The sequence below is a fragment of the Perna viridis genome, chromosome 6 (genome assembly GCF_037379345.1).
Source record: "Perna viridis isolate PV_CMFRI_1.1 ecotype Kerala chromosome 6, ASM3737934v1, whole genome shotgun sequence".
Taxonomy (NCBI): domain Eukaryota; kingdom Metazoa; phylum Mollusca; class Bivalvia; order Mytilida; family Mytilidae; genus Perna; species Perna viridis.
Genome location: NC_142450.1, coordinates 5798859 through 5825654, shown reverse-complemented (window position 1 = coordinate 5825654; position 26796 = coordinate 5798859). Strand labels below are relative to the sequence as shown.

General features: G+C 32.2%; 2 protein-coding genes across 4 annotated transcripts in view; one reads left to right on the top strand and one right to left on the bottom strand.

Annotated features, from left to right (window-relative positions):
* LOC148613349 (neuron navigator 2-like) overlaps positions 1–13699 on the bottom strand; it is a 295727-nt gene extending 282028 nt beyond the window's left edge. Inside the window, exons 1-2 of one of the 2 annotated variants that reach the window (XM_088586749.1) lie at positions 13557–13699; positions 13252–13339 (exon numbers count right to left, since the gene is read on the bottom strand). In XM_088586749.1, coding sequence (XP_088442875.1) covers positions 13252–13314 — 63 coding nt within the window. In that variant the 5' untranslated portion in view covers positions 13315–13339; positions 13557–13699. The remainder of the gene's footprint in view (positions 1–13251; positions 13340–13556) is intronic. The other variant, XM_088586750.1, reaches the window with a different exon arrangement.
* A 268-nt stretch (positions 13700–13967) lies between these two features.
* LOC148613348 (uncharacterized) lies at positions 13968–25555 on the top strand. Of its 2 annotated transcripts, none has more exons than XM_088586755.1 (12): positions 13968–14243; positions 15688–16138; positions 16296–16375; positions 16860–16990; positions 18146–18293; positions 18902–18972; positions 19263–19347; positions 19941–20084; positions 21913–21984; positions 22346–22381; positions 22707–22913; positions 23966–25555. In XM_088586755.1, exons 1-12 carry the CDS (start codon positions 14216–14218, stop codon positions 25108–25110), a joined length of 2598 nt encoding a protein of 865 aa, XP_088442881.1. In that variant the 5' UTR covers positions 13968–14215; the 3' UTR covers positions 25111–25555. The 2 variants fall into 2 exon arrangements, with proteins under 2 accessions (XP_088442881.1, XP_088442882.1); XM_088586756.1 differs by lacking the exon at positions 13968–14243 and adding an exon at positions 14817–14948.
* The last annotated feature ends 1241 nt before the right edge of the window (positions 25556–26796 follow it).

Below are 26796 nucleotides of genomic sequence, written 5' to 3'. Positions count from 1 at the left end.
AAGCTATCAGCAATCAATTCAAGACAACTGTTTAGACCTGAACACAACAAAACTTGAAAAACAAAATTCAAGTCTGAGAATAAATTGAAAGCATGGAATCTTATGGTATCAGAAACAATCAAGAATATTCCCACATTTAATAAGTGCTGACACCTGTTTCTTCACTCAATCTTAGCTGATGAATTAAAATTAAGCAAGGATAAAAGAAGCAATAATACTGAAAAAAAAATATTGTTTAATTGAAAAGTCAACTATTTAGACAATTTATCTGCACTTTAGTGGAAGATTTGACAAATAAAGTCTTATACAAGTCTTTCAAATTGAGGTTTGTAAAAGATCCATTGATGAAAATAAATTTCACTTTAGTCAAATGTAAGAGAAGAGGTTCCTGGACTTATATCTCAATCACAACACACCAAAGGCTAAATTAAATACTTAAAACATGAAGTTGCACTCTTTATCAAGCTAGTTCTACAGGCATGTAGCTGCCGTTAGGCAAAAAAGCTTTTGCCTGCACTTAATTTTGCCAATTTTTTTTTTTTTTTTTTTGAGATAAAATACATCCAGGAGAGGCATAAATGATGCTCTAAAACGCTATCTCCACAGGATGCCCCCCCCCCCCCGGACCCCCTACCCTTTTACACAATTTCTATATACAGTGTAGTGAAAATGACGAAGTCCATCAAAACAGGAGGTAGATTTCAGGTAGCACCAAAATGGCTTACAACATACTGGTTTAAGTGTTGTTTTTAAATTTTGACCAGGATATGCAAAATAACCCACTTTTGGGCAGTATTTGCTTATGAACCAAAAATCAGTTCAAGAAGCAGCAAAAAGCTGTCCCAAAATTGTTAAATGCAAGCATTACTTGATCAAAAATTATAAACAATCCTGATAATTCTATTGTAATTGGTTCAAGTCAAAATTAAGAAATGTTCCTCTATCAAAGCCTTATTTAGTTCAGAATTGTTTGAATTGCCGACTGTGGACCAATCCACATTAATGAATTAATGATGTCATAGTACCATGTTAGTCTATGGGAAATAACCCATCTTGCCTAAAAGAGAAATACTTTATAAAAAGGCTTACAACAAATCACAATAAATTATTTTACCAAATCCATTCTCTTTTCCAATATAAAGCCATGTAGCATCCATCTGATTGAAGTTGAAGTAAGAGTGACAAAATACTAAAGAAAAGAATGACAGAAGGAATGAAGAAAGGATGTACAGACAATTGGATTTTATAACATGGATGATTGTTATGACATTGTACTAGAGTATAAATGCACCGTATATGTTGGTAGTTAATTTGGGAAATATGAAGTATCGGTTAATGATTTTAAAAATGACTCAGTGTCACAGGTTGACTATGTATCCAGCTTCTAACCAGATATTGTAATGAAGACTCAGTGTCACAGCTTGACTATGTATCCAGCTTCTAACCAGATATTGTAATGAAGACTCAGTGTCACAGCTTGACTATGTATCCAGCTTCTAACCAGATATTGTAATGAAGACTCAGTGTCACAGTTTGACTATGTATCCAGCTTCTAACCAGATATTGTAATGAAGACTCAGTGTCACAGCTTGACTATGTATCCAGCTTCTAACCAGATATTGTAATGAAGACTCAGTGTCACAGCTTGACTATGTATCCAGCTTCTAACCAGATATTGTAATGAAGACTCAGTGTCACAGCTTGACTATGTATCCAGCTTCTAACCAGATATTGTAATGAAGACTCAATGTGACAGCTTGACTATGTATCCAGCTTCTAACCAGATAATGTAATGAAGACTCAATGTGACAGGTTGACTATGTATCCAGCTTCCAACCAGATATTGTAATGATGACTCAGTGTGACAGGTTGACTATGTATCCAGCTTCTAACCAGATATTGTAATGAAGACTCAATGTGACAGGTTGACTATGTATCCAGCTTCTAACCAGATATTGTAATGATGACTCAGTGTGACAGGTTGACTATGTATCCAGCTTCTAACCAGATATTGTAATGACAGTATGACATGCAATTTACAGTCCTTGAACCGATCCGTACAACGATTTATGACTGCTGTACGATTGATCGCTGACAGATCGATAACCGATGACTGGTGACCGATCTGACCGCAGTTTTAAATGGAACTTTTCTTCTTCGGGGAACCAGTGCACCCATATTGAAAAATGTCTAACATTGCCAGAACCAAAAAAAATAGAAAACAGGTCTTCCCAAGTATATGCAGCCACAGCATGGTAAGGGTTAATCATGAAAAATGTGTTGTAAATCATTCTAAACATGCTTAAACTATCACTAGAATGATCTAATCACAAAATTTTGTATCAGGAACCCAATAATTGCTCTTTTTAACTATTTCTGTTAATTTGAATGCAAAACAAATATTAGAAAAAAGACAGAAACACTTTATTTTTTTCTTCAATTATTCAGTCCCTTACTTTCCAATGCGCAAAAACTTGAAACAAAGATAGATAACTCAAATTCTTCTAACAGAAAATCAAATCAATTCACTATGGCATTTATCAGCTAAAACAGCAACTATCTTTAGTTTAATTATATAATTCTTAACATTTGTAGAAAAAAAATGTCATAGATAAGATATATTGTATACAAGTTTTAAGATCACATAAACAATAACTTTAAGTAATTTATTTTTGTCATAAATATACATGTACAGAATAATTTCCCCAGAACTTTTTTTTAAACTAATACCAATTTCTCATTTTGGAGTTAACAGTTTCTGCTCCTTTAATTAATAGCATCTTGTTCAAGTCATAGGAATTTAGGGCATTCTTTCCAGAAAAGGCAAAAAAACCTCTCACACTGAAATATCTATGCAAAATTTCTCTAACCGAGACACGCAAACAGTCCAAAATACAACCAACCATGATTTCATTTACAACAACAAAATACATGATATCTACCACCACTACATATACAGAATGTTTATATAGAACCAATATTTTACACATGGATTGAATAGTCAAACAATACATGCACCCCTGCAGTTTCAAATGATTTCAACAGCTTTATTTAATTCCAAGTTGTGTTGCCTCTATTAGTAAGAGGATGAGATCATAATTCACCATTGATTAAAAAAAAAGTATAATTGTTTTCCAAGCAATGAAAGTAACAGCTGAGTCTTTATCTATCTTTGATGAAAATAATACAAGGTTAATTAGCCTACCTGACTTTCCGCTGCGGTGTCATGGCAACGCTTTATACAAACTCCAAAATTTGAAATCATCATTATTAAAGTAAAAGATCTATCCACTCTTTGAATCCTATCAGAATCTCATATTTTTGGATCTTGGAGTAAGTACATCTACTAGAAATTTTCATTTTTACTGTGTATTTCATATCCTCATAAAACAATCATAAATAGTTACTTTTTTGCCCAATATTTCATAACTGCCATTAGCAAAAGATAAGCTTAGGTAATCAGTTAAAACAATCCTGTTCGCCACAATCGCCCTCTTTTGTTTATAATTTTCTCTCCGACAGGTAACTAGCAATAACACCTGCTCCAAATTCTGAGAAATGGTTTGCACAAACGAGAATTTACTGCCTAATGAATTTGAAGTAGAATTTTTTTTTTTTTTTTTTTATTTTCTGATAAAATCTTTTGAAATTGGTTTAACTTTAAAGTTTTTAGGTTTCATTCTGCAATTTTCTGTTAACAATGAAGTTGATGAGGTTTAATTCGTTTTCATTTAAATTAAAATCTTTCTAATCGGTGTGTGTTATTCATAAACATTTCTTCCTTCTACAACAGTTCCATGAGATTCTAATTTTGTAATCAAATCATTTACTTTTAATTCAGTGTACTTGTCAGTTTGCTTTTGTTGTGGTTTTTATCTTTTTGTTTGTTGTTTTACTGTCTTTTAGTAAAGTATTTACCTTTACTTTTTTTGTTTTTGTTTTTGTTTTTTTTTGTATTATTTGGGACACAGTTCCTGAAACACATGCTTTAAGATATTAATATAAACAAAAAACTCATTTTGATGTATCTCTGGAACTAAAAAAAACTTTAGTATTTTCCTGAATTACAGGTATGACTAAAGATAGTTGAATCAAATAAATGTAAAATTACTAATGTACATGTAAATATACTTGTTTTATTATACATGTACTTCAAAGAGTTCCTGTTTCATAATTTTAAGACTACATCATCTATATAATTAAAGGTTAGAGAAAAAAATTTGTCTTTTTAAAGTGACCCTATCTACCCAATGTTTTCTGCCTACCCTGGCACATATTTTTGGCCTTTTTTTTAATGACATGCTGCTAAACTACTGGTATCATTCTTAAGTCAGCACTATTTTAAAGTCAAGAAATCCTCCCACAAGTGTCCATATAAATATTTTTTTAAAAGAATGAATGTATTTTTTCATCCAATGTAACCTTAAACAGACAAGTTATTTTTCTTGGCCTTATCAATAGCCAATGATGTACTTTTTTGGAAAACAGCATTTAAGTTACACCCAACCCTCCCCTTAGGCCACAAAAAAAAAATTCTTAGATTCTCATCCAACTTTGATTCTTTTTTTGGGGGGGACTAGTTTCATTCTATTTTTTTTATCAACTTTAGTTAAAAATTCTGTCAACTCTAAAGAAATTGACCTAAACTGGACAAAATATCAAAATGAATTTTTTGAGGGGGTAGTACAATCTGGTCAAGAAGGAATGAAAATCTAGGATATTTTTTACTTTGGCCCAAGCTACATATTATGACAACAGGACACCAGTGGTAGTAGACGAATCAATCACTTATCAAGTCAAAGGATATTGGTGTACCAGTTTCCTTCCTGTGAAATGTCATTTATAATATTAATACCTAAATCCCTCTACCAATATCTCTCAAAATAGGATTATCTCAAGTTATTTCATACCCATGCATTCATAAAACAAATTGGCTGTTTTAGGAAGTGTTTGTATATTTTCTGATTTTGCAATGCAATAGTAATTTTAAAAAATCAAGCTTCACATATATACTGTTTATTTTCAAATGCATTGTTACAATTTTCACACATTATGTATGTTTCTACCAAGTTTAACAGCTTTTATGACATAATCTTGCATTTTCACTTTCAAACTTTCACACTTCTTCCACACCCTCTACAGAAATAGCTATATCGAACACATAAAAACAACAATTAAGTGCTAAAACTATTCTATAAATATAACAAGGTGAAAGCAAAAATATTGTGAATGTAGTCACAACCATACTCCTATAGAATATGTTTGGTTTACATGGGTACAAGATATTAAGGAGGTAGACCTAGGGTAAGGGACACCACTCTTACAAATCATTAGAATGTTTGTATTCAGCATTTTACATCATCAAAATAACTTTGATTGATTTCATTCTGTTTCAAGTGAAAGCTTGATAAGCTTTGGTGAAATTGAATATGATACAAACATATCACTGATCTCAAGAGTAATGTCCTTTACCCTAGGTCTACCACTTTAACAGGGTCTGGTTTAGACAGGGTTCTTCTTAAAAATATCCACTGGTCAAGTTATATAAGTCTCAATGTACATACAAAATTACTGTGAAAACCTAAAAAACTATATTCCAAGCCTTCAGGGCCAAAGAACTTGATCAGGTGTTTGGTTGAAACAAGCTTAAAATGCATTGAAACATATAAGTACAAATTACAAGGACTTAAACAAGTCTGCATTCTAAATAAACTAGAAAAACTGTGAGCAATAATCACTAAATTGATAACCCAACCCCCCCATTCCCCCATTTGATCATAACATCAACCTTTTAACCTCAAAATTGATTTGGAACAAAATTTAAAATAGAAGGTGCCTAATGGGAATATGTAATCAAGATTCTGTGAATTTTTTTATCAAATTCCATTCAGTGTTGTAGGAGGAGTAACATATAAGAGATGGGTTCCCCTCTGCATATAAAAAGGAAGGACACCCCTATCACTATATACTCCCACACTTTGCATTTGGAAGTCAAAAAAAAGAATCAATTCAAAAATTAGTATAAACTGTTTTTTTTTCTTCATGTATAAATTTTCAGCTGAGTGGTCAGGAAAAAAATGTTACATACAAGATAAAAAACATTTTTGTACCTAAATGCTTGTTCAAGGTTTTCAGTGTATGAGTCTATCTAACAATCATGCATTGGACAGTTTTAGGAAAACACTAGTTCCTGATCTCCAGCTGAAAATAAATTAACCAGTAAAAACACTATGGAAGGTCTTTTTCTAGAGTGTATCAATTCACATGGATTGTCAAAATTTTGAAACTTCATTCATTATGAATTCAAGGAATTCTTTTAAAAACCTAATTTCATATTTCAAAGAGAAATTTGACCTTATTAACTGTAACGCATGGCAAATCTCTCTCAAAAATCAAAATATGATAATCTTCAAAACATCTCTATTTGGCAATAAAGTTCAAAAACTTTTTTAACAAAATTTTCAGCTTTAAAGAACATCAAGAATCTTCTGAAAATCATGATATTTTCACTTTTACAAGAAAATTGTGACTCAAAGTAAAAACTTTGTAACTTTTTAAACAGTTATAGTACTATAATTCAGAATTTCAACATGAAATTTACTTACTGTTCCAAAATACAAAATAACTTATTTCTAATTTTATTAATCTCAACAAGCGCACAATAACTCCATGAGCTATGTATGGTGTTTCTTTTTTTTTTTTTTTTTGTTTTTTTTTTTTTATCATCTGAATAAAGCTGAAATATTGCTACTCGGACGTTAAACCCCAACAAACAAAACTTTTTTTTGGAGGGGTGGGGGTCAGGTGTATTTTACTGATTTAAAACTGAAAACATGTTAACATTTCTTTCTTCAAATTGCCTGCTTCTCAGAGATGGTTGTATTTATAACTTTCTAATTTGGCACTTAAAAATTAATCAAGTGTTTAAAATTATAGGTTTACCTGTCACAAAAAAACATTAAACTAAAAAAAAAGTAATATTGAACAATACACCACCAATCAGCTGATGAATGGGTGTACATTTCTCTCTAGATATGGGTGTAATATTTCAAATTTTTAATTCACATGGGATTAATACATACATTTGTTATGCCATGTCACCTAAATATGCAATTAAAAGTCTGAATTTCAAACTACATGTACCATGCTCTTCAGCTTACAAAAATTTTACAAATGTTTTTACTAAAATAGTCATGTGAAACACTTCAAAAATTTATGAAGTGAATGTAATTGTAGGTATAGTTGTCAAACATTTACATGAAATTTAAACTGAAATGAACAAGCCACAATAAGAAAGCACTCAGCTGATAAATCTATTTACAACAGGGTGTATCTTTCACTTAGTGGATGATCAAGTGTCTTTTTTTTGGACTAGGGTGAAATGCACACTGCATAATGTAACATAGGCCAGGCAAAAAAATCTTTGTTCTTTTTACTTTTATTTCATGCAGATTAAGCAAGGGAATTAGAAGTAGCTCAGCTGAACCGCTCTGGTCATTTTGGATAATGAGGTGTCCAATAAGGGTAATAGACATTTTGTCATATTTTCAGAATGCAAGCTATTTCAGCAAGTTTTTCAAAGGGACGTCACCCACCAACACTCGACAACCTGGTTGGCAGACTCATTGGGGAAAAGGAAGAACATTAAACATTTTCTTTGAAACTTAAACTATTTACACTTCCGTAAGTAGCTAAATGGTTTGAAATTGGTTATTCAAAAATAACCAAGAACTAACTGCAGCTACAATAAGTCAAATACATATATGAATTTGAAGTCTACTGCTGTCCATTGCTCCAATTGGACAGTAAACCAGTCTGTTGGGTTTGAAGGTTATTTCCCTTTGCTCAAAATTAAAAAAAAACTAAGTCAAAGTCGGTTATATGAAAAAGGTCTATTGAAAAACATCACAAGTATCTTTGTACCTAATCTATCCATTCTTCAAGTATTTTTTTTAAATACAAGAAGGTGGAAACAATCTGGAGATACAGAGAAAAAATAGGAATTGGAAAACCAAGAGTTTATGGTTCAAAATTTTTGATGATTTCAAACTGGTAGCAAAAAAACTACATTAACTGAGAAAAAATAAGACTCACTACTACCATAATTGAAATTGTCTACACATACTTAACATTGAATGGTTTGAAGACCCAATTGTTTTGGATTTCTGATATAAATACTTGAACAAGTTGTAACATGGTTTCATTAGGAACAAAAAGCAATTCATATTTTATCAAAGAAAAAAATACAGAACGTGAACTTTCTCCAAGGCCAAAATAGATTTAACCAGTGAAATTACAATGTTTTTATACACAAACATGTTACTTAAAAACCTTTAACATATAAATGTACAATTAACTCTTCTTCTTTGATCCTTATATAGTTCTTTAAGGTGTGTTACCAGATGTTACAACCGATAAACTACTATTTCCATGACTTGCCGTTCACAACAGTGGTATAGTAGTTGTCCCAAATCAGCTAGTTAACAGTTTATACATTAAAGTTCCAGTGAAAACTGATAGTTCCACAAGACCACAGAGGACAAATTTAAGGAGAAAACTTCCATTTAAAAGTTTGACCGACTTATTTTGTAAGCAGGCAAATGTAATTTTGATGCAAAAATTAGTAAATGCTGTGAAATCAATTTGGAAAGAGATTCAAAACTGTAAATAAAAAAATGGCTTTTTTTTCATCTAATGCAGGTTTTCAAAAACTTTTTATGCCATCTTGGTTGTTGCTTTACAAATCTCAAATTGAGAATATTCTCAAATCTTTCCTAAACTTAGAGTGAAACAAATCAGATTTGCTGGAAATAAAACTACTTCAGAGAAATACCTATGACTAGGAAATATCTCAATTAATGTAAACCTTCATACTAATCTGAATGCAGACTATTTCAGTAATTGGCTCCAATTTATAAAGCCATGTATTTAACATTTGCAATTAATCTACTGGTAGATGGTGGTCCTAGTCTGCCTTCTCACTGGAGTTTGTTACACTATTATGTCAGTTTTAACAGTTTTTCATTTAATTTGCCTATCTTTTATACTTATAGAGTCATTAATGTTTCATTAAAATTTGCTTGCATGGCAGCACGTTTGCAAAATATAGTTATTATAAATTTAGAATCAATATTATGAAACATCTTGATGGATCATAAGTTCTGTACTTTTCAAATCACTGAACACTATTTTGATAAATGTTTTTGTGTATCTTGTGAATTGTAGAAAAAGAAACCAAACAAAAGAAAATTACGTAGTCATAATTTGTATGATTTTATTATATAAAAGAATTAAGAGTTTTGCAGTGTGTATTCTGTAAGATAACTGATCAATAATTTGTACATGTACTTTACATGAAGTAATTTGATCCTATTTTTTACAATAAGAATAGCATGTAACCTGTTTATATACTAAAAAGATGGATAGCCTATCAAGAATTAGCCAACTATAAGAAAAGAGGTAACTAAATTTCACAGAGTTTCTGTGAAGTACTAACAGAGAATGATCAATCACTCCTCATGATAATTATACGCTTAATTACAAAATATAGAGATTTATTTCAGGCCTAGTTGGTCTGTGCTCATCAACTGATTGGTTGGATATTGCAAACCAAAAAAAAAAAACTAAGGGAGATAATCTCAAAGTTTCCTTCAATGAACTTTTTGCCTTGAATAGTGCTGATACAGATGCTTCCCTAAAATTTGGTACCAATAATTATGTATTCTTATCATCCCCCTATCCAAAAAAATATAAGCACTTTTACTATATTAACCCCCAGGCTGCAACACCTTGACATAGCATCCACTGAACATCCATCCATCAAGTTAGCAAGGGAAACCAGCATCAAATTTCAAATGTTTATTTCAGCCTGACACCCCCACCCCACTTTGGATTAGAAGACTTGGATAATAAAGACAACAAAACAGATTAAAGGTCATATAGCTTCTGTATAAAGGTGTTTGATCTTTTTCTAGAAAGGTTACCGTCAAGTCTTTTGGTGATTATTATTTTCTACAATTAGATATCTTTGGAAACCACTTCTGGTGGTCTTACCATTTAAAGACTTTATATAAACAAAAGAAAAAACATGTCATTGAGATTTTTTTCACAGATTTCCGAATCAGTTAAATGCTATATGCCATTGCTGTGTAAATCTAAACAAAATGAGTACAAGCTACATCATATTGGGATAGGCAAAGGTGTAAAAAGCAACTAAGTAACACAGTGAATTCAATATATTGCCCATTGAACCATGAAGAAAACTTTGAGCTATTTCTACATGCAGGTATTCTAACAAATAACAAATAAAGCTGTTAACAAAATGGTTTCAGCAAAAACTTCAGCCATGCTTTGTGTGAAACTAATCTGTCATGCCAACAACAAACTGAAAAATAGGAAACATAAAAATTAAAAATAAAAACATGAGAAAGTGTTAAATGACTAAAAACAACAATTAAATAAAGTCGTATGGTAAACAAAGTAAACAAGAACTAGATTTGGAGGAACCTAGAAAGGGGAGATATCTAAATCATCATAGAAAAGTGAAATCGAGCTGAAAAATCTGCTACAAAAAGAGCAACTGATGGACAGATGGACACTCACTGATGGATGGACGAGGTAGTTGTTACAGAGTGGTGGTAAAAAATATTTTAAATTTTTAAACATCTCAAGATTTTCAGCCATTCTTCATGAATTCAAATTAGTTTCCTAGTATCTCTTTTTAGTCTCAAACTTCTTTTTTTATTTCCTGTGAAAGTATTTTGTAATTTCAAACTGCCTTAACTTAAGTATTAGCAGGCAATTTCATTCCTTGATGCAGCCCCTGTCACTGAAGCACACCAAAGCAACAATGATAAAAGCCAAATAAGCTTATAATCTATGTCAGCGATTAAATTTCATTAATTATCAGTTACTCCCAATTATCCTGTCATCATTAGTGCAATACTTATTAATTACATGTTAATTTGTCTTAAATTGACAATCAAGATGACAACCATGGAGCAAAGCCTGGTTCCCTAGTGTGAAGCATACTGGCAGGGACACAGTCAATGACTGACAGAGTGTCAATTTCACACTCTTTCTGTAATTGACCATTATTGATTGGAATTAGAAGAGTTTTGTGAAAACAGTAATCTCTTCAATGTCAGAAAAGAAAATGGGGTTCCTGCTAAGTTGGAAATAATCCAATTTAATCTTGTTAAAGACAGAATACTTTCTTGAACTTGTATACAATGAAATTCAACAATTTATTCAGCTGACTTCCTATGTGATGTTTTTTTTTATGCCAATAAAAGATTACTAATACATGTACCTGAATGTTTCACTAAATACATGGATTAAATTTAAGTATAACTTTAATATATATTTCTTCAATCTCATAAGTCATAAAACACTACCAGGATATCATAAATCAAGGAAATTTAATAGTTGTAAAATATTATCCAAATACTTAAGCATTGTCAAATCTCGAAATAACAATCAAATCAAATAACATATTTATTTTCATTATTTCAGGTTTTGAAGTCACATGATCTTCTCAAATTTGGACTTGCAATCAAATTAAATTAGTGTAATTTTCAACATAAAAGCTCAGATTTTTTAACAAGATAGTGGCCAACTGCAAAATATTGTTTCTATGTACAAATCATTATCTTATTTCTTTATCAACTTCTATACAAAGGGGTACATTTAATTATACTCAACTTTAATACCCTATATGGCACATGTAATTACAATTAGACAACTTCAAACCCTTTTGAGCCTTTATCTAAAATGCTTAAATAAACATATTTATCCATAATATCCCCTTTTGCCCTATGGGTTTGAATAGATAAATGCCATATTTGACCAGGAAAAATGAGGGAAAAGACACATGTCAAAAGACTTGAAACAATAGAAGTTGATCGCTCAGGGCTATTCTAGAGATCAATCAAATATGTTGATATAGCAATTTGTTTTCACCTACATTCAAAATTAGATTCATGCTTATAAAATTTGAAGGTTTAATTAGATTTAAATATAAAGGGAATTAGTTTAGAAATTTAATTTTATCTATTCAGTTGGGTTCATTTCAAAAGTAATGACAACTATTAACAAACTTTTATATTTGTTAATCAAATTAACACAGAACACGAAAATAGACTTTGATCTTCACTACAAATCAGAAATGCCACCATATAAATAAACAAAACACTTCATGATTTGAAAAAATAATGTATTATGCAATATAAACACTCTTTCACTTGCTAATGAACCTCATTTGATGTTTTCCATGTAAATAAAGTAGATTATTCACTTGCTCCAAGCTTGCATGATGAAATCAATTAGTTGTGGATATGCCAGTCGAAAAATGTAGATGAGTGCCAGTACCTATGCAATTTCCTTCCTGTTTTCAAATTTCTCATAACAGCATGATAGTTCGATAAACTATTTCCTTACTTTTTTTTTAAAAGCAATTCAAAATTTTCTGTAGATATTGGAAGCATTCTGTGATTTTTCTAGAATAGCACAATATTGTGATGATTCATTCTTTTTCTAGTGATCAAAAGCATTAAGATTAATCGTAGAGAGTGTTATTTGTAATTTACATCAGAGTGCAATGGGAATAGTTGATGCCTTGTCAGATCAATTATCAAAACTATTGGAATCTGCTTTTAATGACCTTCATTCTTGGGATTTCAAAATATTCTATTTTGACTTTTTGTTTCATTCTTTAAGTTTGAATGCACTGTGATTTCACTTTGAAATATACAAATATATATTCCTCCCATGTGAGTTGGTATGATGACACAATAACTATTTATTGATTAAACTATATCATTGTCAATCTTTTTTTCATAGCAAATGAACAACTTAATAAAATCATTGCACTTACAATATCTAACAAAATATTTTTCCGTATTGAATTGAACCATAACATAATTATGGTTGATTGCTTAATCAATTCATTAACAAAATTAACTCATCCTTTGAACATTATAACATGCACCTGCCATCTTTACATAATTAAGAATGTGTAATTAATCCAATCCACCCTCAAAACCTCCTATGTCACACATCTACCCAGGTATCCACCCTCTTGAAAGTGGAGATGTTTACAGAATTAAGTGACAGGCATACATTGACACTGACAAAAACATTCCATTTATCAGAGCTATAAGGTTATCCGCTACATTTCATTTTAATATAATGCACCTGTCAATTGCATATATAAACAATCAATAATAAAAAAACATAAGATTTATGACTCACCTTAATTGTATCTTCAACCGACCTGAGCGGTGTGCCCTGACTGTCTCCATGCACTGCCATCATTTCTAGTCGTTACATTGCGTCACTACTAAGAAACAATGTAAAACATCTTTTTTTTAAAGAAAAAAAAATCGTGAAACATGATGAATTGCACGAAAGTTCGAAACTGACTATTTTAAAATCACAGTATCATCTAAGTCAGAATACATTTTGTATTGGAAATATTTTGTGTCATACTAAATCCATTCAATTTCATCAATTAGCATTAGATTTAGAAATATTTACAAACGCATTATAAAAATTACCGTTTGACAATAATCCAACGTGTTTATGTTTTTGTGTATTCCATCACAGGTGTGTATTGAAAACACGTACTTCCTTGTGTAATACGTCATGGATTCAGTGATGCAGAATTTTTAGATACATTACCTGAAAATATTGAAAGAAAACACGGAAATGGTCATAGTTACCATAAGGTTACAGAACAAAATAAAGTTTAAATAGTTTTTTATTAATCTAAATAATATTTAAACAGCAAAAATGTATTTTGTCGCGACTTGCTTTTCAAATATCAATCATTAATGCACATGGCCTAGACACGTTCGTAGACAATGACCTGTCAAACTTTGAACTGACCCTCAATATTACGTTTTGATTGGTTAAAACAAATTTCATCTAAATCGGACACAAATCTCATTGGAAATGTAAAAGTGGGCGTTGCCTATTTCTCCTAAACCCCGCATCATCTCGCGCCAAATTTTCGCGGAAAATATTGTTGTGGTTTGAAGTCGATAGTGTGAAGTCATTTTTGAGTTAATTTTTCGAAGGTTTATCAGAAATTCTGGATTTATCTTCAGTTTTTGTGTGATATCTACTCTCTGTGGATACATATGATATTTTTAACCTTCAAAACCCACCTACGTCATCTACAAACCTCATTTGGATAGGAGCCAGGATACCAAGTATGAAACACGAAATTGAGGATTCTTCAAGTAAGTTTAGTGGTTTCATTGCCTTCCTTTCTTTCACTGTTATTCATAATTTCTTTACAATTTCATACATGGCTGATTTGAATCCCAGGAAGAGGGGAATTGCTTGAAACTCGGTGTGACCCAAATAAACAGATCCTGTCAGACGCGATGACGAAGATTCTTTTAAGCCACTAATATTCAATCTATATAACCCTTATGTTCTTCTTAACAGGTGAATTATGATCAAATTTGTTATTGGCATGCTTTTGTGTTGTGTTTGATGTCAGGGAAGTGTTAAGTCTGTTGACATAACTCGAAAATCATGTCCAAGCCGGTAATTTTTCCGCGAACTTTTACGTGCCATTTTTGATCATTTGACCTAAATTACGAGGCCCTTCTATGTCACCCGAAAACTTTTTTCTGGTTCTTCTTTTCTGCAACATCCTTGCCTTAAAATTTGTGGTCATCGATAAGTTTATCGAATGGACGAATCAATAATGATTAACTGGTTTCTTTCTTTGTCAATGAGTGATCGATTGGGATCAAAATAGACCGTTATTCAAAACATGCAGTAGGCGGGCCGGTCGACACATACGATCACGCGCCAAATTTGAACGCGCTGTTGTTCCAAAATATTTTGAACGCCGGGAGCACAGCAAACGATAAAATTCTGTTAACGTTTTGACGAAAAGGACAAAAAATTTAAATGAATACCTTTCTTCGATGGTAAGAGTAAACTATTGTCCTGATTTGTAGCTTTAAAATGACACAGACTTCTTCAATTTTGTATCAGATTGAATCCAATGTGCAGCCGTGGAAGCTCGGCGCCGTACACCATTGTTTATGTTTGTCTACTTGCCTTATTTTCGAGAACATGACCCATTTCGTTGATGTTTATGAAAGAAATGTGACTTGCATCTAAAATGAAACACCAAGCTGCAATGATTTCTGCATATATCCTGGCCAGAAAGAAATGCTCACCATAATAGTGGTTTATTAAAAATATGTTCTAATAACATTAACAAGAACTATGCCTTGACCAGTAGATTTGTCATACATTTACACGTAGTTCTGCTAAACTGAATATTGTTTTAATATTTAGTTTTGAAGCTTCAAAATTTGTCAACTTTTACTCCTTATTTATGGTTTTTATTATTTCAATAAATTTTGAACTCAAGAGCTACTGAACATAATATTTGGAACTGACACTACAAAATATGTTTTATGTAAAGTGTCAAAATAGTTAATACCTGCAGTTCCGTTATTTTCCCAAATGACCCTTAGTAAAGTGTGTATTGCTATCCATGGCGAGATCTACTCTATTTGACTAACATATTGCATTTATTGACAACTCTTATAATCACTGTCTTTTGATAATCTTATTCATAAATTCTTAAACTCATGACAGTTTTAATATACAGTATAGTACATATTTTAAAAAGGAAAATAAACTTTGTCTTTTCAGATATGTCAGAGGAAACAACTAAAACAGATGAAAGAGTTCCATTTTCCAACTCAACAAATGTAAATAGAATATCAGACTCTGAAAAAACAAAATCACAAATCCTTAAAGAAAATACTAAATCAGTAGGAACATCTCCAAAATCATCCTCAGAAGACGAGAGCAGTAGACCAACTACACCAGTACAAATTAAAGAGGACTCTGAAGAAATAACTGCTCCATTAACACCAACAAGTAACCTCAAGATGCTCTTTAGTGCTGTTAGTCCAGAAATTAGACACAGGGAGAGCAAGATGAGAGACATATCAATTGGAACTGACAATGATGACATTGATGTGGAAATCTGTGATGATGTCAATATTGAAATAGTTGAACCCCCCGATATGAGTGATGATTGTGACTGGAAACCTGTTGGCTCCAGGAAGGAGAAGTCACTAGGATTACTTTGTGCTAAGTATGTTAAGCTTCCAGTATCTACCAAGTTCGTTGATAAATGTTCCTGTTTTGTTCATGAAGGGAAACGTTCATGACCTATTTGAGATGTAAAAAAATTCTATTATAATTTAAAAAATTTTTTTTCTTTATTGATATGAGATTGAGATATTTTGTAGGTTTCTTAGCAAGTATCCCGAGCAGCCAGAAAAATATGAGAAAAATGTAATAAGTTTAGATGAGGTGGCTAAGGATTTAGGTAGGCTTAACAAATAAGATACACAATGCAGTGATTGAGGTTGAAACTTACAGATTACAATGTGCCATTTTCAATGATATTCAGAATTTCCATTGGTCATTTAATTAATTTTGTAAATGGCATATGGCCTTCTCTGATCTCAGTCCTTACAATATAACATGAATAGAAAGACAATTTTGTTGTCATTACATATAGAAGAAAAAAATAGTTATTTTGTGATCAGTGCACCTACTTAATAAAAAAATCTTCAAATACAAAATGTACATGTATACCTTTACCATAGATTGCTAGGAAGGAGAGGTCTTGCAAGCATATTTATGTAAGTCCATTGTAAATTTCATATTCTCAATAAAAATTGTAGAATCATTAGGCAGAAAGAGATGAAAATAATTGTGAAACATGTCAAAGCTTGTTCCCTGTTTAAAGGTGAGGTCCTAAATCAATTCTAGATATAAATTGTGAAATTCCATATTTTTTATTTTAGGTGTAGAAAGGAGAAGAATTTATGACATTGTTAACGTTTTAGAAAGTGTTGAAATAGTCAGTAGAATAGCAAAGAACAAGTATGCATGGCATGGAAAATCCAATCTGGCTGTGACTTTATCAAAATTGAAGGTACATATATGTGTAGTTTCAATGATGATTTAAGGGGAAAGTCCACCTTTCATTAAGTTAGGCTCTTGTGAAAAAATATACTCACATAAACAAAATTAAATAAACTAATGTAAAAGGCACTAGGCTATGAAGTCTTTGAAATATACGTGGATGGCCATCTTACAGAACTTGTGTCTGATATAAGATCATAAGCAGACTTTTACTGATAGCTTCCGATTAGCTCATGACTTACTCTGTTAATACCGATAGAAGTATTGCATATCTATATGTAACCAAAGAATATTCTGTAAATATTTCTACAAACCTTTTTTTTTTTTTTTCTAATCACCAAAAAGAGAAATATTTGTGAGTTTTTTACCAGCAATGCAAACACTCTTCAGAAGTAGCCATTAGATTTTCCTCCGACATACAAGCCTTCTAGATGCAAATCCTGCTGTTCGTCAGTGTTGTCTGACATTTTATTACAGTTGTTCCACAGTGTCTTTCGTAAATTTTTGGTTCAAATTATAGGGGGAAAGTCTCAAATTTGCACTTTCTTCTGACATCATAATCAATTATTTACTTTCACTTTACAAACTGACGTGATGTCACAGCTTAAACGATCATGGTGGCGCCCATAGGCACAGGAAATTCAAATTCCCTAATTATATATATCGATTAATTAGTTAATAAAAGGAAATTTTTTTTTTAATTTGAATTTTCATGAACATGTCAGATTAGTTTTGATATTTATGACTTACTCAATAACATAGTCTTCTCCTTTAATTTGATTGTTCATTTCTCATCTGGGCATGATCATTTATTTTCCACAAACTTAACTTGGTACTGTGGGACAAATCTTAATTTTGACTTGAATCGATTAGAAATTCTAAACAATCCTTCAATAATTTATAACTTCTGCTGTTGTACACTTAGAATACTAGACGACTATTTACAGTTCTGTTTTCTATGTTTACTTCTGATTTGCCAAATTGGTCTAGAAAAATACAAAGGATTGGGTTGAGATCGATCTTAAAAGCTTGGAATCTTATACAAGTACATGTATTTAACAAAGGTTTTTTAATTTATACATGTTTGTAAAATGATGAGATTATTTAAAAAGAGATTGATGAGATGCACTCTGAACACAAAATAAATTTTGGTGTATTTCCTCAGGCTCTAGGTGAAGCGGAAGGATTTGCTGAACAGATGAGGAAGTTGAGAGATTTTGAATTGAGCAGAGAACTTGCAGAGCAGACAGCAGCAATGGCAGGAAAACAGATAGAGAGACCTGCAATTGTAATTGAGAATCTTGGAGGTACAGGTGTGTAATGTATTCTCACCCAGTCAAATGTGATTATACAAAATTGGAAAAAAAATACAGATTAAAACGTAAAGACAATATTAGAGATTTTATAGTACAGATAGAATTTCCTAAAGTGTCTCGCATAAAACTATGTGTTATTGTGTTGAAGCAAGCTGTAAAATTTTGCTGTATGTATATAATATCAGAATAACAAAATTGTAGAATTTCAAAAATAAGTTGCTATTTTGAAGATGTCTTTCATTTTCAGTGTCAGTATCTATACTTTCACACTGCTGTTTGAATTTCTCTCAATTTTGCTGAAAACTGATCATATATATATATATGTTCCCAGTTCACAAGGGCCCTTATCAACTGCAGGGATTCTATTTTTCAACAGTCCTGTTATCATGTGTTTTTGTGTAGAAGTTTTTACCTGGCTCTTTCAACTGCACCAAATTTTTGTATTGTACATTTTAAATCTTACTAATGGTTGTCTTTATCAAAACTAGCCAGTCAATCGTGAAACAGCTCTTTGTGTTAGTTGTAAATTGTTCAGTTTTTGTTTTACTACAAAGCAAGCGAGAGCTGAATTTTAGTGTTATATCTTGAATTATTTTGTTTTGCAGCTTTAATGAGGAAAGACAAGTCACTTGGAATAATGAGTCAGAAATTCCTAATGCTGTTTTTAGTGTGTGAGGTATGCATACCTGTTATATGAAGCTAGAGCTTCAAGATTCTTTTCTGTGATGATTGCATTTGAAATTCTGTAAAATCAAGCTTTCTTTATTCATTATCAAGACATGAAAATTGTTTCCTTTTCCAACTTGTTTTTGCTTTTTCACTTATGATGTTGAAACAATTTCTTCTGATCATGAAGGTTTTAATTTGTTCTTTCCCTACCTTATTTAGCAGGGGTCTTTAGTTTCACTTTTACAAAGTACTCAATATGAAATCTGTTAAAACTGAATTTTACCTGTTCATTTTCAGCAAAAGACCGTGAATTTGGATTTGGCAGCAAAGATATTGATAGGTGATGCCAATGTTGACCGATCTGATTACTCCAAATTCAAAAGTAAGTCTTGTAACAGTGGACATGTGTATGTGATTTATTTGCATGGTTCAGGATGTTAGTCTTTAGATGGATTATCTATACTGCTAGAAACTCACTAAAAGTTCAGACTGTGGAAGAGAAAAAAAAATGTGACCAACTTGCTAAAAATATAGCACCAAAAAAAATGCATAACAAACACTTCCGGGTATGACGCTAAAGGTTGTCATAATGCCTGGGACAAGTGTAACTAACATTTGTTCAAGTAAAAGTTTAGATTTTACTTGCCCAGAAGACATACAAATCTTACTCATTTTTCAACATTCCTCTACTAAAAGACAATGTAAATTTCAGTTTAGGCAAGTAAACTTTTCATCAACTTGTCCAAGAGGACAAGATTCTTAAAGTTTTAATGTCATACCCTGCACTTAACTTGAGGATGGAAATTACAAATTGGTATATCCATAAATTTTGTGGGGGATGAAAATCAAGTGCCATCATAAAACCTTTAATATCTCGTGTACTTTATTAATGTGCTGTTTTTACATAGGTATGATAAGATTTTTGCTCCATCAGTCTTTAAATTTGTTAAATTTTTCATCATTTTTCACTTGCAGCCAAAATAAGAAGATTGTATGACATAGCCAATATTCTGACCAGTTTGGATCTTATTCGCAAAGTTCATGTCACAGAGTTTAGAGGCAGAAAGCCAGCTTTTAAATATGTTGGTCCAGAAATTATTAAAATGAATGATGTCAGTGGTAAGTTTCATCAGATTCATCTGTTGTTATACATGTGACATATTGTATTGTCACAAGGTGTCCATTTCACAATAAGTCCCATAAGTTTAAAATCTTAAAATTTGTCATCCAAATACAAAATGTAGTATTTAATTAGTAACTTCATTGATTTCCTCTGTTCTTACTGCAAAGTTTTCCATCTCGGGTAACTGATGTGATAATAAAATAACAGTTAAACCTGTACTAGCAACCTCCTGCCTATAACACCATTTTTTTTTATCCCTCCCAAGAAATTTCCAATAGCGGGAAGCCTTCATAGAAAGTTGTAGATTTATTTGGCATTGGAAAACCGCATATTCAGAATTTAGGGGGGGGGGGAAAGTAACAGTTGACATAATCTTAGGATTTAAGAAACTGAATTTAGGGGGAAAAAAACTAAAGGTGTTTAACAACTGTGTGAATAATGCCTTGGAATGAATTACTGTAAAATAAAGATAATTTTTAACAAAGCATTTTAATAGAAAAAACATCCATTTTCAATTAAATTAATAGACATTTTTATGACAAAGAGAGAATTTACTATGTATACGTTGATAGTAATATTAACTTTTAAATATTGAAATTTTTTATTCATTAAAATACTTAAAAATTACATTATAAAAAGTTATAGGAAAATAAAGGATATGGGACAATATAACAAATACAACAGTATATCTCAGTGATAGAATTTACCCGTGCAGGTCCGGGTGTTAAAAGAATAGGCCTGCAGCAGCACTAAGCTTGTCGTATAAGGCAACTAAATAGTGCTCGGAAACCTAGCCAGGGGCTAGGCGCTCTGCCCACAGAGCAACTGGGATGTGTGCCCCAGGTGGTGGAATGGGGTACCCCTGGCATGTTACATGCTGGGGTTGTCATGCTATATTACGGAAAACCTGACCGCCAACCATAGTGGTGCACCGTGTTGGGAAAGATGCCACATTCCTCGCACGTTAAAGAACCTTGCTGTGGTATTCGATAGGAGTAGGAACCTTTGCGCTCCGCCACAGGAGGCTAAATTGCCCGACCTTACCCATTCCCCCCTTTTCCAGTGGCAATCAAAATTTGTCGACCCTATTATCCTTGTATCCCATCCTTTTGTTTTCATTTCATGTTCATTTTGTCATCCATTTCATGTTCATCGTCTGAATAAAGCTGAAATATTGCTGCTCAGACGTTAAACCCCAACAAACAAACAAAACAGTGATAGAATTTAAGGGGAAATACTTGCTAAATGCAAGTTCAAATTCCATTTTGCTAGTAGAAATTATTTCCACTTGCTAAAATCTGCTAGTGGAATTATATATGTCATATAGGTAAAGTCCAGAAATTACCCAAAAAACTTCAAGTTTAGCAAGTGTAAATTTTTAGTACTTGCTGAATTTAGCTAGTGGAAAAAATTCTGAAATTCAATCACTGTATCAAAAATAAAATATATTTAATGACACAACCCATATTTTCTATACTGTACACGGGAAAATATATTTTTGTTCTGAAAGTCTCAATTACCTCTGTATAACAACCTTTTTATCAATGGCCTTTGAAAGGTCACTATATACAGGTTTAACTGTATGGACAATCTCTATGACAATGATATATCAGATTGACTGTGACCTTGGTCAGTATTTAAAATAATGTTATATTTCAATGTCTTCACTGAACATCACATCTTACTCTTACTGACTCGCTGTGGCATTTTTTGTCAGAACTTCGAAACTGCAATTAATCTGTATGTATCGACTGAAATTTAAGTGCATCGAGTTAAACAAACATTAATTTGCAATTGTATATTAGTATCTCTTTGTATTTACAGTTTGTTATAGTGATGGGTACCATAGACCTAGTTCTCGTCATTCTCTTTTAGATTGTGTCAAGAATTCACAAGGTAAATTTTTTTTCAAGAGTGTTATTTCATAAAGTCAAACCTTTTTCAGTGCTTGAGTTCAGTTAGCCATAAGAAAAATGGCCATACTGGTGTTCTAGAATCCCAATCTCTTGTCAGTTTAGATAATTTTCTCTTTAAAGTGGTGTGAATGGTTTAGATGGCATATTCCTTTATTGAAAAACCTGGAATCAGCTGTCTGATTTTCCACAAGTCACATACTCATAAAGTGACTTAAAAAAAATTTTTTTCCAGATTTAGAAAGTTATGGTGTGTTTCAGAAAGACTGACCTGTCCTTTTGAAGCAGTGCATTATAAATTTGACAGCTGGTAAACTGTATGTATTGTTTTAAATTTTTTTCAGCTACAGGAAAAAGATCATCAGAGGCACAGACTGCTTGTAAGTTTCCTGTTGAAAATAAGAACGGCATGTTGAATGTCAACCAACACATCTGTCTACTCTGTAGATTCATTCCAAATAATATAGAAAGCTCTCATCTTATTCTGTGAAAAACCTAATTTCAAAATGACAATTTTGTTGACATGCCACTGTCATCTTAATTTTTTTTTAATGTGTGCAGTGCAAGATGAAAAATTCTTTTTTTTTTTTTTTTTTTGGCATAAATTTTTTTACTGACAAGACTATTGAATCAATGCATCAATCTTTATTTTCAGTAAGTTGTCTAATTCAAAATTCATAACTGCCATGTTTATAATTTTTCCAGATGACAAATTGAAGAAATCAAATGTATGCTCTTGTGGTGACAAGAAATCTTCAGCATCCTGTCCTTGCAAACCTAACAAGAAACAAGCCAATTTCCCCAGGCATTCATCTTTTGAACAGATATGTGAGGTGGCAGCTAAAGAAAGGCAGAAGTTGTATGAATCCATGTCACAACCCAGTAGTCCCACACAGGAAATGTCTGGTGATGGTAGGTTTCATGTCTGTTGAGAGTAAAAATTGAAAAGAAAAAAAAAGAAATGATAGCAATGTTACAGTAAAAAATTTAATTTGTTCTGGTGGAAATTCAGATTTGCAATATTTACTATATTGCACTTCTGTATCTGTATTTTGTTCATTATCACAAAACAGTGGTTGGGAGGGTAAGGGTCCATGGTGACATTTGGTCCTTCTGACAGAAAATGGCCCTTTCTAATTTTGAATATCTTGGGGAAATAATCTGAAAATGACCCTTTCTCTAAATTTCCTTCCCAACCACTGAAAAATAGAAAGTGAATACTCTCTACAAATAAAAAAAAATTCAACAATTGTTGTAATTTTTAAAATTGACAGTACTTACAATTTGTCCTGTTATATGTTATATATGTATATAGGAATCATCCTGCCTTCTGTCTGTCCACATAATACATTTCCTTTTTTTAATAGTTCCTTAATTTGAGAATGGGACAGAAGATTCAGATATTTTTTTCAAGGAAAAGAACTGTAATAAATTTGAAATGTGTTATAATTCTCGAAACAACACTGTAATTTTGACAGTAGTTGTTCAGCTATATATTTTATTAGGGTGGTATATGGGTTGAAAGATCACATGCATTTATTTTCAATGTGGGATAATTATTTTGGTTTAAAGGGGAAATAACTCTGTTTTACCATGTCATTAAGGTTTCACATTGAAAATAGATCATTTCATCAATTAGCTTGCTTACAATAAATGGGAAATTATGTTATGATTTTTTTGCTGCTTAGATACAGTACTATTATCATAAAGATGTAGACTTCATTCAAAAGCTTTTGATGCCCATTTAACTTTTTGTGTGGTGTTGATCTGGATTATATGTCATGTCATTCTGAAAGTTAGTACACATGCACATCAGAGCTACTGAAGACTTATTAGGATGCCTCTTGGGAGGAGAGGTGGCAAAAATATTTAAAATAAGAGCTAGAGAGAATAATGATAGGGTATATTGAAGTCATTAAGTCAGTTTTAAATTAAATATGTTATAAATTTATTTCTCATTTCAGAATATTCCAAAAGTCTGAGTCAAGGAGATACTCCAACATCAAGTCCAAGAAAGAAAAGGGCAGCTGGTAAAATAGTCCTGCAACATGTCAATGGCAGCAAAATCAGTACGGAAGACACTCCTAAGGGCAAAAAGTCGGAAGCTATCATCATCAAAACAGGAATTCCTGCTAGTAAAAATCCAACTATGATCCCACTGACCAAAGATCAAATTGATGCAGTTTTAAAATCGCTGAAGGTCCCAGTTCCATTGAAAAATGAGAAAGAAGTAGAAGACTCTGAAGGATCAGAATCTGAAAAATCTGTTGGTTCTCAGAAAAGACCAGCAACTGACAGTGAGGTTGAACCATCACCAAAGAAGTTCAAAGTTGACTTCCCGTCACCACCTTCTGATGAAGGTGAACAAAGGCCAATTATTGAAAATGAAATGACTCCTCGTGCTCTTCACACACGGCCTGAATTTGTTGAACCTACAGTTGCAAGTGAAGAAATAACAAGTGCAAAAGATTCTGAAATGCTGGCTGTGCCAGTGTCAGAAAGTGAAGTTGTTAGTAATGAGCAAATCTGTACCGAAACTAATACTCAAGTTACTACTAGTGCAGCAGTTGCTGAAATGGTCGGGAAAGTGCTACAATCTTCTCAATCAAACGTCCAAAGTATTGCTGTACAGATGCCAAATCAGTCACCTAGGATTATTCAATTTCCTGTTGTAAGCTTGGATTCACCCCCAGTTGACTCAACTCAAACTCAAGTTATTCAACCACAAGTTCAAATTATACAAGGTATGCCTGTAAGTGCAACAGGAAGAAATGGTCAACCAATCAATTTCATGGTGCCATTAACTTTCAGTCCACCTCTAACACCTGATGCTAGTCAGCAATCATTGTTCTCATTTCCATCTTCAACACAACAGGTGACTAGTGTTATGACACAGATTCAGGGCAATGGCACAGCCGGGCAGGCTAAGAAAGCAATAACAATTCCAAAATTTGTCACGCCAACTGAAAGGCCAGTAACAACTCAATTCTACAGGAGCACCCCTGGTGGGTTAGTTCCCCTTACTTCAGAGGAAGTAAAAATGATCTCAAAGGATACACCTCCCTCTACAGCGGTGAGAAAACTTGATCTCCCCGATATTAGTGTGTAGTATTTAGCTTCTTGCGGGACAATGGGCGTTACGTGGTAGTAGTGGTGTGCATGTTTCATTAGCTGATAGGACATGTATGTGGTACTATTTATTACAATAATATTATTGGGCTCAATTTTCCACGATTGTTATGAATTGTTAATTAGCTATATCCAGTTTTAGCAATGGTGTATAAATATGAATGATTTATTTATGTGTGTATGTATGTGAGTAATTTTATGTCTTGTCAGTGCAAAATTGGAATCTTTCTGAAAGTTCCTATTTTATTTGATTTTTAATAGTGCAGAGAAAATGTCAAATGATTGATGCAGTTCGTTGTTGTCAAAATTTGTTAAGTTTTTTTAATATAATTTTAATTCTATGTACTTAAAATGAATTGTACACAGAATGCAATTGTAAAAACATGTTTTTGTATAAATAAAATATTGATTTTTATAAATTTAAATCAATACTCTAAATGTGCATCTATTTTAATACTTTCGACACAGGTGTTATGGCATACAGCTGTCAGTTTGCCCACATGTCCATAGGATTTTGAGTGATTTTAATGAATTTTGGTACAGTAATAGTTAATTGAAGGGGAGTGTCAATTGTTTTACGATTTTTAATTTTGTGTAGAGTTATGGGACTTGATGAAATGAATATGAAGGGGCAGTGTTATGGATTAAATTTTTTAATGATTTCAGATTTAAATGAACCAATATCAGCTGAAAATAGATATGAGGTACAGATACTTTTAGTACCTGGTAGAGTTTGGCATAAAACATGCCTTAGTGGAGCTGTTTATCATTTTCTACACATTTTCAGATAAAAACAACCACTAACTTTTATCCTCAAAACAGGACTAGTAAAAAATAACAATAAGAACCACAAACATATGATACAGATGATCACAAGACAAAAGTAATAAAATCTTCAAGCTAAAGTATTCAATTGAATTCACTAAAAGAAAATCAACTATGAAAAGTAAACTAAAATCAGTAAGAACTCATAGAGATGATGAACAAAACTATTTATAATATTAGGGATTATCAAACACATCAATAATTAGACTTAAAAATTTAGAAATGAAAGTACACTTGAGAAACTACATGTAAAATATTGGTACATAAACTCTAATGGCAGTCATCCAGCCTATAAGTTGCATATATAGTTCATTAATGAGATTTTCCTGTAGAATGCCTACGATAGGGAGAAACTAGATCAAAACTTAGGAGAATTTTTTAACTAAATTTCAGATACTTCCATGGGATTTTAAAATATTCTCAGACTTGGGTATTCTTTAATTCTATGGGGCTAGGGGTGAGACGAAGACGAATACTGATCTACTGACAGTTTTATTCTACCCCCTAACAGTGGTGAATTGACCAGGAAAACTAGACGAATGTGCAGAGAGCATTGTGGAACAAGCATATGCGAAACCGCAAGATTCAAGTATCCACTACAACTTCTGTTGGAGATTTGCCTCTGCTATATTACTGTATGAAAATGTTTTACTATGATAAGCTATACCTTTTTTATTACTTCAGGCTACTGTTTGTTTTAACTATCCAATGTTGAGCAGAACTCACTGTTTGGCCATACCCGGAATCAGTAATAAAATTAACCAATAAATACCCCAGAATTGCTAACGACAAGAAATGGACTTAACTACAAAGAGGTTGGATAATGAACGAGGAGGTTACA